This window comes from Desarmillaria tabescens (genome assembly GCF_030435595.1).
Source record: "Desarmillaria tabescens strain CCBAS 213 chromosome Unknown EV420scaffold_16, whole genome shotgun sequence".
Classification (NCBI taxonomy): Eukaryota; Fungi; Basidiomycota; class Agaricomycetes; order Agaricales; family Physalacriaceae; genus Desarmillaria; species Desarmillaria tabescens.
This window is the reverse complement of record NW_026848315.1, coordinates 217,367-227,593: the sequence shown is the minus strand read 5'-3', so window position 1 is coordinate 227,593 and position 10,227 is coordinate 217,367. Positions and strand designations below refer to the sequence as shown.

General features: G+C 48.8%; 3 protein-coding genes across 3 annotated transcripts; 2 read left to right on the top strand and 1 right to left on the bottom strand.

Annotated features, from left to right (window-relative positions):
• On the top strand, positions 1-643 carry EV420DRAFT_1540361 (uncharacterized protein). The gene is made up of 5 exons (XM_060473077.1): positions 1-50; positions 104-185; positions 237-290; positions 340-480; positions 531-643. Exons 1-4 carry the CDS (start codon positions 18-20, stop codon positions 411-413), a joined length of 243 nt encoding a protein of 80 aa, XP_060331008.1. The 5' UTR covers positions 1-17; the 3' UTR covers positions 414-480; positions 531-643.
• A 213-nt stretch (positions 644-856) lies between these two features.
• Positions 857-2,688, bottom strand: EV420DRAFT_1333904 (uncharacterized protein). The gene has a single exon (XM_060468844.1). It carries the CDS (start codon positions 2,581-2,583, stop codon positions 1,207-1,209), a length of 1,377 nt encoding a protein of 458 aa, XP_060331007.1. The 5' UTR covers positions 2,584-2,688; the 3' UTR covers positions 857-1,206.
• A 6,838-nt stretch (positions 2,689-9,526) lies between these two features.
• EV420DRAFT_1642478 (uncharacterized protein) lies at positions 9,527-9,913 on the top strand (the record flags this gene model as incomplete). Its single annotated transcript, XM_060477366.1, has 2 exons — positions 9,527-9,786; positions 9,841-9,913. 2 exons carry the CDS (start codon positions 9,527-9,529, stop codon positions 9,911-9,913), a joined length of 333 nt encoding a protein of 110 aa, XP_060331006.1.
• Between the last annotated feature and the right edge of the window lie 314 nt (positions 9,914-10,227).

Sequence of the window (10,227 nt, the reverse complement as noted above, 5' to 3'; positions counted from 1 at the left end):
GTTTTTTGACTTCCACAATGACAACAGCGTCGAGCTCACTGAGCTTCACGGTGAGCTCGTCATATTCCCTACCTATCTTTTGTGTTCCTGATGTTCTTAAAAGTTTAGAGTTGTTTTTTTGGCCCCCAGCTTATCACGGCATCGTGACTCGTTGACCGACAGGTTCCACAACATATCTCGCGAGAGTGAGCGAATACTTAGTTCATTAGCAACCACCTTACCTACACTTTTTCTAGATATAATCTTGTTTAGGCCTACCATTTTACGGGAAGTACCCCAGTTGCCGAATGGTATGGCAACTCCAGTTCATTCATACTGTTTATTTACTCGTTTTATCAGAATCTATCAATGATGATTTACGATGCAGTTACGGGATGGTCTCCGTCTCTCAAGATGACGGAAATGGCTACTAGGTGCTGAGTTAAAAATTTGAACGGGTGTAGTTTAGATCAGAACGATATCTATAGACAGCAGGATACGGTGAGCTCATGCATTTTCTCACCTACATGTCACTCACTAATGTTTTACAGGCTTTCGAGTTTATACAACGTTGAGAATAGGCTGCAAAATATTATCTGAATCTGGTCGGAACATACTTCATTGTTCAAGGCGGCTCTGAAAGGAATTATTTGGAGCGCCACCTGCACCTTCAAAAGAGCCACACCCAGTATAACTACGGCCCCATTCCTCTCTTACCGCAGACCAGTCTGCACTCCCTCGCAGAGACTGAGAGCTGGATGGCGCACCTATTTTACTTTACTGGTCGCATCTATGCACGAGTCGTGTCATCCGAGGACTCCCCCAAGACGTGGGCAAATATGCGGCGGACCAACAATGGGTGATAGAAGAGGTCAATCTATAACGAGCGAGCGGTTCTCTGGACTCGCCAGTCCGTCGAAGAAGAGTACCGACTATGGCCTGAAGACGAGGCTACGGCGGATCCCAATATGGAGTGGAAGGATATGACAGGTCGGTGTTGCGAGGTTTTTGGTGAAGAGGAAGAGGAGGACAAGAGTTTGAAATCTGATATGAGTCGGACGATGGCAATGGCAATGCGGCGAGGCTGCACCTGAGAAAGGCTTTCGCAATCAACAAGCCTTTATACCTAGCAGTGACTGCGTGTACCCTTCATAAGAGCAGTCCTTTGCACCCTCTCAGGTAGGTATGATAACGACTCGGTTTAAGAAGAGCTACTACAATATGTACTTAAACAAGAATATATCGACACTGTTTAGTAAGATTGTGGAACTGCCTCCATTCTTGTTCATCGGAAATTTGTAACACCGACACTTTCTCAAACCTTCTTCCTGGCAGTCTTTGGCCAACAACGCAATATGGGGACTTCCATCTATGAGCGCAAATCAGTGTGTATGTGTTGTCAGGTATCGGGTACTTGTGGGTGGCTGTGATGTTGAATGCATGTTCTGTCCCACCCGCGTCTTGAACAATCAACTCCCCGCGTCGATCACTCCCTTCCACAACAGCCAACCCCCGCACCAACCCCTTTTCAATGCACTTTACATTGCACGAGTCTTCATCCATCTCCTCATTCCGACGAATGACAATGCGGGTGTATCCATTTGCGTCGGGCAGAGGCTTCGTCATAAGCTGGTCCCACGATGGTCTCCATTTTCTGCCTGCATTGCCCCGTTCAGGATACGAGAAGAACAACCTCCCCCGAACCCACGCACGCATCGAATTGACGAGTGCTGTCCATGCGTCCTCGACAGACTCATTCGCATAGTATGCTGGTATCGAAGAGGAGAACAGAACAAATGCCAGTCCTGCGACTTTGTCCACCGGGTTAGTCGACACCCGCGTCTGCATCTCCTTCAGTGCTGGAAATACTCCATGCGAAATTTTCCGTGTAGATTGCAGCTGCCTGTGAAACCTGGTCAGTAGTGGAGTCCCATACTTCCTGTCCTTACGCTTGGCATGCAGTGGTCCATCTGGCGTGTCCCCAGCAATCAGCCTCTTTTTCCCAACCTCCTGTAGCGTCCAAGCACGTCTAAACCAGCACCGATCACTATCCAAGTCACCCTCCTTCAAGCCCAAAGGCCGACCCAGCCCACTCAAGTAAATCACCACATCACTCCTGTCATACAATGCTCCGATGGTGGGCACATCCAGCTTCCACTCTTCTGTACGCATATCCTCATCCGGTCCACCCACCTGTCTCAAACAGAGAACATCCAACCATGCATACTCCGCTTCAAGATTGATATTGAGCATCTCAATGCGGACAAGGTTGAGGCTGGTGTCTTTCGGCACGGGAACGGGCCATTCATATCCATTGATGGGTGTCCGCACATCGACACGATCCTTCTCGTCCATCCACGCATGCGATATAGGCCGAACCCTCCATATCATCTTCTCGGTTATGCCTGTGCACCACCATGGCACCACCCGATTACTGTACAGATCCCACACATGTCGAGGTGGCAAATGTGGTTTGACGATCCGGTTACCAACGAGTGCTTTTCGTCGCATCTCCCTGTCCTTCTCTTCCCATTTGCGCAGTGTGTTTCGTATAGTGCTCCAGTCTCGGGTATACCATATCGGGCGGAGGCAGCCATATGCCATGCCAAAGTCCCAACTCTTTGCGATGCACTCTTCAAGAAGGGAGGAGAGGGATGGAGTGTCCAGGGTGTGTGAGGTTCCGAGTGTCGTATTGAGTTGATCCAAGATGCCCTGAATACCCAGGGTAGCGCAGGGAGTGTCAGCAAGGTGGGATGATATCACAGGCTTTCTACCGGTGTACGCCCGTTGCAATGGAACCATGATTGACGATTCGGGTTGGCCCGTCTCAGTCAAGGCGGAGATGGTGACTTCAGGAAGAGAGATTTTCTGGGAATATTATCAAATTTCCCTCTGTTTGTTTCCCGACTGACATACCTTTCGTCGACGCCCACGTTTATCAATACGAGACATAGGGCACACAGATCGAGGGAGTGCCAAACGAAAAGGTGTTTACCTCGAGGCATCCTTGCAAGTCACAGCCCAAATACTCCCAGCTACCCTGCCCTGCCCACTCCCAAGCTGTTGGATGTAAATAACGTGATAGAAGTCTTCGTCCTATTGATCTCTTAAATGCTCTCCCTCATGGATTAATTTATTTCACATAAACCAAAGACATTTGCTCGGAGACTGTGGACAAGTTCATTTTGCCAGGCCCCAGCAGATACGTTGGGAGAGTAGGTGGTGCACACCTCTGCGGCGTCTAAGGGAAATCGAGATTAGCAGTTATGGTGCCTGTCATATTTGGTCGTTAGTTGCCAGGTGCTTTGGGCGCTTCCCTGTTCTTCGCAATGGCTATCGTTCATCTCAAACATCGCACAAGTCTCCTAAGAATGTCCCCCCATATCCAACGAAAATGAACCTTATTTGGAGGAGGTATTTCAGAGTCCAGAACCGCCCTATTAGACTGGTAAAGATACAACGTCGCACACCTGTCCCGCACAAATGCAGGGAACAAGTTGTGTCGTACAGCTTGCACGGTGATGAGACTCTACCGAGGTCAAAACCAGATGATGATGATGATGAAGGCGGTGGATCTGATAAGACTCGTACCTGATATCCAACAGCTCGGTACCTCAGAAAGATGGACCTGGCAGAGGTCGTAGTGAAATCTACGGCAGAATCGTCATATGTGATCAACGATGCACGCGATACCTCTCTTTGTTGCGGAGATGTATCTGCCTAAGTAACATGATTAGTAGGTCGAACATACTATCTGAGAGAAAAGCTCACAGGCACTGAGATTCTGTATTCAGATTCGCGAGTTGTGCTGTTGCTGGCCAGCGGTATCTCGGGAGAAGGGATGGGTGAGTGTTCACTCTTCTCGTCGGAGCAAATAGATCTGGAAAACGAGTTGAGAAGATACGTCCGAAAGAGGCCATACCTCGATGTTCGGAGGCTAGGGACATCCAAATCTCCGACCATCAACAAAGTTGCCACAGATCGATAGTAGGTTCGCCAACGACGGCAATCCCAAAGTGTGCCATCGGAAGCTCCCGTATTTCATTGTACATTCACCAAACTGCTCTGGATGCAGCGTGCTGATAGCCTGCAGCGGTGGTAGGAGATAAAGGACTGATGAATGGTGCAAAACATATGCTTGAGAGCTTCGACGATCCCTCTTTGAGAATGCTCCTCTGCAAAGCTCGTTGCACGACGAAACGTCCGAGTGACGGATGATGGAGACATGTTCGAGAACCGGGAAAGTATGATGTACGGTAAAGTCGAAGCTTCGGAAGGAAAGTGTGCTGCCCCCAGTCCGAATCAATGTCGACGCGAACGGAGAGTACCCGCCAGTGGGTGAAAGAGTACGTTATGAGTTCGAGGAGTAGGGTCCAGTCAAAATTAACGTTGAGACGGGCTGACCGTAAGTCGACTGTGAGTGCATAAGCCCTGATCAGATGCATGTTAATCAATGCAAACTGGCTGTAGCATTTGGGACTGTAGCCTCGATGTGCCGTCACAGTTTTGGAGACGATACTGCGATCAATCGACGTCAACGTATCCTCCTCACTATAGAGGTATAGCTATGGTCATAAAAGTCGCTTGGGAGTTCGAAGATGCGGAGGAACACGTCGTTTACGACACATGACTTTATTTGGATCTACCAGGGTGGGGGCGTCGCTGCGGATAATCGAAATAACGTCGAATGCACGCCGTTGACTACGGCAGCTAAGTCGCCAGAGCGCAGACTAAATAAAATTAATCCATGAAGACGACTGAGGTGCTCTGTCCTTCATCGGAAGTCACTTGAGTACGCTCGTTAGCTTAAAAGATGACGGCCTTTGTTGATCAACTCACCGAATGATTCCCAAATGTATGTACGTCGTCGTAATTGATAATGAATTGGTGAAATAACAGGAACCTTTTCAAGCAACTATCAGATCATATTGCACTACACAATATTGGGGACTTTTACATACCTTAAACTCCAGTAGCAGACAACCTTGCCATAGAGTCGTCTCTACCCATACAATTTGCACCTACGGGCTGGCTCTTGAGCTCATCGCAACGAACACCGGATACACCAGAAGGTGGGACAGCATTGAAATCAACTAGGAGATGTAGAAGCTGGATAGCGATCGTGAAATCGATTGATGGACAACACGCAGAGAAACGGGAGCAGGGAAACATCGTTTTGTAGGAGGTCCAGTGCGTCGCCGGCGAAGCCGTCAATGATGTCGAGCCGTATATCCCTTATATGTCTTCCAACAGTATCCGAAGGGATGCCCACACCAATCTCCTCAGATACTAGATCCTCCTTCACTTCTCTCAGGCTCTTCCCTGCCTCTGTCGCACCCCGAAATTCGTATAGGCACGCTGTCGTGAGGTTTCATATATTTTGTCAGAGGCCGGTTCTTGTCGGATTGCCACGCTCCTTGTTTGCTGCTTCTGCGAGGTAGGGCTAATCGGCGCGTAGGGAGAGGGAGAAGAGAAGAGAAAATGAGAAAGATGCTGCGCGAAACAGAGTTAGAATGGTGAGAAGGAAACGATCGGAGCAGTTCGGCGCGTCTGTTTGGTGGGCATGTTTGGTTTTTGGTGACGTCAAGCTTCTTGGGTTCCTTCCCAACGACTACACTGAATTTACGATGCACGGCAAGACAATTTTTCTCGTCACTTGTGCAATTCTGACCTTTGATTACAGCTGACTAGGACTACTAAATCCTCAATACCAAGGTTGATTTCCCCGCGATGGACGCATGCCACTGAGAGAAACAGACGTCGACGTTGTTGGACTCTGAAGACGGATCGGATGAGAACTGTGCGGCTTGTGTGCTCATAACAAAAATTCTGCCATTCTCTACGCTCATGTTGATGTTGAGGTTCAGATTTTGGCGCTAAAACAGTAGACCTCTGGTCGGGTAACGACAAACCAAATGAACCTAAGTTGAACTATGTCAAGGCAACGCTTTCGAAAACTGGAGCAAAGGGAAGAGAGTACTGAAGAAGTGACGAGAGCGTGTTCGGAATAGTAGGTCTCCCTTCCGTCACCCACATCATTTCAGCCGTACTCACTCTCGTCGTAGCCCATGTCAGGTTCCCTGGAAGGGACACTCACTCTGCCGCCTTGACGTGCATCACTCGTAGAACAACAAGATAATTCAAGCGGAACCCAGCCCTCCGAGCATTTGACTCCTTGCAAGGTATTGATATTTGCCGAGGCGTGTTTTGAGGGACAGAAGGACAATAAGGGGAGTGGTGGAATCCAGCTAACCTACACCTAAATTCCGACGCTGGGACGATGGATGCCTCGGGATAGGCACAACGAAAAGGGGGAGATCTATGTAAGGTAGATGGAGGAGGTTGTGATTACTTGCGGGATTTGTGTAGCTCACGTGAGGGGTACACATAGATGAGGGAGGACGTGGCCAATCGTTACGGTACTTGAATGTAAGTATGTAAAGCACGTATATCAGGGATTTAAATGAATAATGCATTTAAAACACTGCATAATTTACAATAGAAACGAACGCGAGAGAAAAATACGTCGGAGAAGGGTTAGTGTGTCTGCAGCTAATCGAAGGAATAAAGACGCTATGCGGTCAGTGCCAAGACGTTCTCTTCCGACCATTTCGATTTCCTCTCCCGTTATAGTCTTGGTCGGAGTCTATCGATACCTCCATCGTGTTTCGCATCCCTCGTTGTTGATAGCATGGTACTCGATCCAGCATCTTCCGACCGAGCTCGACAGAGAGGTGAATTTTCGAGACTGCGACCCAGTAGTCCTCTCAATCTCGTCCTCGTAGCTCGCGAGATCCGCACGTGGCACGTACTATACCAGTTCGCCACCACTTCAGCAGAGCCTGTCGCCCGCTTAGGATACAGCCACTGATGTACGAGTTAGTTACGCTGGCGGCAGCTTCACCATTGGTCGAGGTTGCCATGTTGGGTGTCCTGGACGCCAGAAAATATGCGAGATGGGAAGGAAAAGGTGCAAAGGAACATCGAGCGGATTTGCAGCTCCGAGATGCGTTCCACTATGGTGGGCGATCCTGACCTGAAGTTGAGAATATCGGAAGGGTCATACGTCTGGGGCGGGAGGAGTGTTAAACCTTGCGGTGAGGATGCTCTGGGTGAGGAGGTGTGAGTATGCGCACGGTTTGTGGTGGACTATCATGCACCATGCACGGCTTTGTTCGGTGGACGGTCGAGCATCCGATGTTAGATATCTCATGACCGTCCGTCTATGGATCCACCCACCAGAATTACCTGACAGCGTCCTTCCTCAAAACACTGATATCGAATGCCTCGAACCTCGCCTTGCAGAGTCTTGACGACATTGTTTGCGTGCTGGGGTTGGATGTCGGCCCGCGAGGCGTTATTGACGCGGAGTTTCCATATGTGTGGAAAAGGCGTGGCTGGTGGTGCATAGGCGGATTCCAGAGATACAGATACTCCGAAACACCATCCCCAACCTCACCCGCTCTCGCTATCCTTCTCATCTGGACGCATCTTCCGATGCGCCGAATAAAAATAATCAGAGCGCTGTCTGAGCAGTTCTAGTTAGGCCTCGCAACTGGTCTTCGGTGTCCGAGTGCGTTCCTTCCGTTTATTATATTTGTATCTGATTCAGAGGCACTAGTCTTCACGTATTGGCACTCGAAAGACTTAGTGCACGTCATGGAGAGGCACAAGATGGATCTACTTGCATGAGAATGGAGAGTAAGGCCTTAAGGGTTACAACGTTGATCGGTGTGGCATTTCTACCAGAGACACCTGTATGCAGCATCAGTACTAGTCCTGCCCATGATCTCAGTAACTCACAAATGTAGTTTCGACCCTCATCGACATCGTCCTACGCGTTCATCAGAATTCGTGGCGATTTCGAGCAACGACCGAACGCCTAGGAATGATGGAAACGTAGCTAGGGTTCGATGGAGGAGGATACCAAATGTTTCTCTTACAGTCTGCCGTAGTGTTTACAGACTGAAAGATAGCTGCGCGGTGGAGGAGAGTACCAGGCTAAGGTAGATGCGATAGTGTGAAGGAAGAACCGAGAGTCTGCTTGCAAGTGAAACGGGTGCTTGGTACCCGTGATGGCTTGCAATCGTGTACGGCTTTGTTAGGACTGAAGAAGAATCTGATTTGGAAATTTCCAGGTGACTTTTCTCACTGCTGGCACTGCTGGGGTGTGCCGGTCTTTTGACCCGAAAACCAGCATGCAAAAACCGGTACTGTTTTGGATGTGTCTTTGGCCCAGAAGATTTGGTGCCAAAAGACCATGACAAATATAGCGCACTTTGTACTTAATTTTTTGTATCTGTATTTCAACCAAAAAAGAGCAAATGGAAAACATGCAGTCTTTGGACAGATCTTCGATCCAGTGGTCTTTGGAAACCAAAACCTCCGATCTGATTACTGGTCTTTGGTTTGGTCTTTGGAACCGGTCTTTTGGGCAAAAAGACCAGAGGAACAAAGGAAAGAACAAAGGAAGTGATCCAAAGACCAATACAAAAACCGATCAAAAGACCGAACCAAAAACCAGTAATCAGATCGGAGGTTTTGGTTTCCAAAGACCACTGGATCGAAGATCTGTCCAAAGACCGCATGTTTTCCATTTGCTCTTTTTCGGTTGAAATACAGATACAAAAAATTAAGTACAAAGTGCGCTATATTTGTCATGGTCTTTTCGCATCAAATCTTCTGGGCCAAAGACACATCCAAAACAGTACCGGTTTTTACATGCTGGTTTTCGGGTCAAAAGACCGGCACACCCCAGCAGTGTCTACATCATTGGTGCTCGTTGGTGTGGCTCCTGAACGAATTGGCGATTTCGAAGATGAAAGTCGGAGCGTGAGAACATCTGAGCATGGAGGGCCTGGGCCTGAGCATGGACCGATGTCGTCACCGCCTTCCTCGATCGACTTGCACACCGACACGTCCCTCCACTCTGACGCGTCGATGACCCTCTTACTTGTACCCAGGCTCTATCCCTTTTTTCAGTAAAACAAAGGCTCCATTTCTCTCTGGTTCTTACTAGAGACCCGTCTGCACTCCCTCTCAGAGACTGAAAACGGATGGTGCATCTACTTTGCTCACTGGTTGCATTGATCCACGGGTCGCGTCATCGGAGAAGTGCCCAAGGATGAAAAGGAAGGTAGAGGACTGATATCGAGGACATTGGACCTACTTATGACCGGTAACCAGTTCTCTCGACCCGTTAGTCTGTCAAAGATTGTTGACTTGGCTCTGAAGACGAGACTGGTGGAGCGGAAGGATATGTGAAGTTGGTGTTTCCCTGTCTTTCAATGAGGATTGAGAGGAGGAGGATGAAGATGTGTTTAGGCTCAGAGATTCGGACGACACCGACGGCAGATATGACAGCAGAGTTGGTGAAGACGCGCTGGTTATCGGCGGCAGACCTTAGCAATTCAAACTCAAGGTCGACACAGACATCGTCTCCCACAACAGATCCCTGACGTATACCCAGTCACTACTGCCGACAAAGTCTCCCCAGTACTCCATTCTTACTTCTGAGTCCGACATTTATGAATGTAAAAACCGGCTTATGGAACTCTTCGACTATCGGAGTTTTCATACCACGACAAAATTCCCTGATAACCGAGACGTCATTGTGTGTGTGTACCAAGCTCATGCAGATGAGCACATTGACTCGTTGAAGTTGCCATGGACGAGAAGGACATGGGCCGGGGATCATCAGACGAAAGCGTGTCTGTCTACCATTCCCAAGCTTCACCACGTTTACCCTATTGCATATGGGGCAACGACGAGCCCATTCTTCTTCGCGTGCCTACCAGCACTGAAAAGGTATGTTTATCAAGTTGCATTTTGATTTCATCGCTGACTATTCTCGATACTTAGACCAATGTGCCATGCTGTCAAAGTCAGCAAAGTTACGGGTGACTCTCAAACCGAGAACTTCTCAGTCGTCTAGACTTTCTCTACAGTCACAATCACAGTTGAACTTGTGTCAAGGACAAGGGCCGTTCCCAATCGAGATCTTGTATTCGTTTGAAACACTCTCCAGTACGAAACCAAGGTCCCGCTGTGACATCCGCGGAGACTTCGGCCTGAGCATTGATGAAGGAGTGTTGGCTGGCGTTTCTAATATTGGTACAAGGTCCGCAGACGTACTTGTTGGAGAAGACTGTACACGAGATGGGGCATCGAGGCTGACGCAACAGACAATGTCAAGGGAAAGGAGTTCGCAGAACTGGTCGATGTTGACCGGACGTTTGACTCGCAGGG

Bases quoted from the DNA above. Each gene is read 5' to 3' on its own strand.
- EV420DRAFT_1333904 (XM_060468844.1), bottom strand. From the start codon at position 2,583: ATGGCATATGGCTGCCTCCGCCCGATATGGTATACCCGAGACTGGAGC.
- EV420DRAFT_1540361 (XM_060473077.1), top strand. From the start codon at position 18: ATGACAACAGCGTCGAGCTCACTGAGCTTCACG. The intron at 51-103 runs GTGAGCTCGTCA...TGTTCTTAAAAG, and splicing joins CGAGCTCACTGAGCTTCACG to TTTAGAGTTGTTTTTTTGGC. The intron at 186-236 runs GTGAGCGAATAC...CACTTTTTCTAG, and splicing joins CCACAACATATCTCGCGAGA to ATATAATCTTGTTTAGGCCT.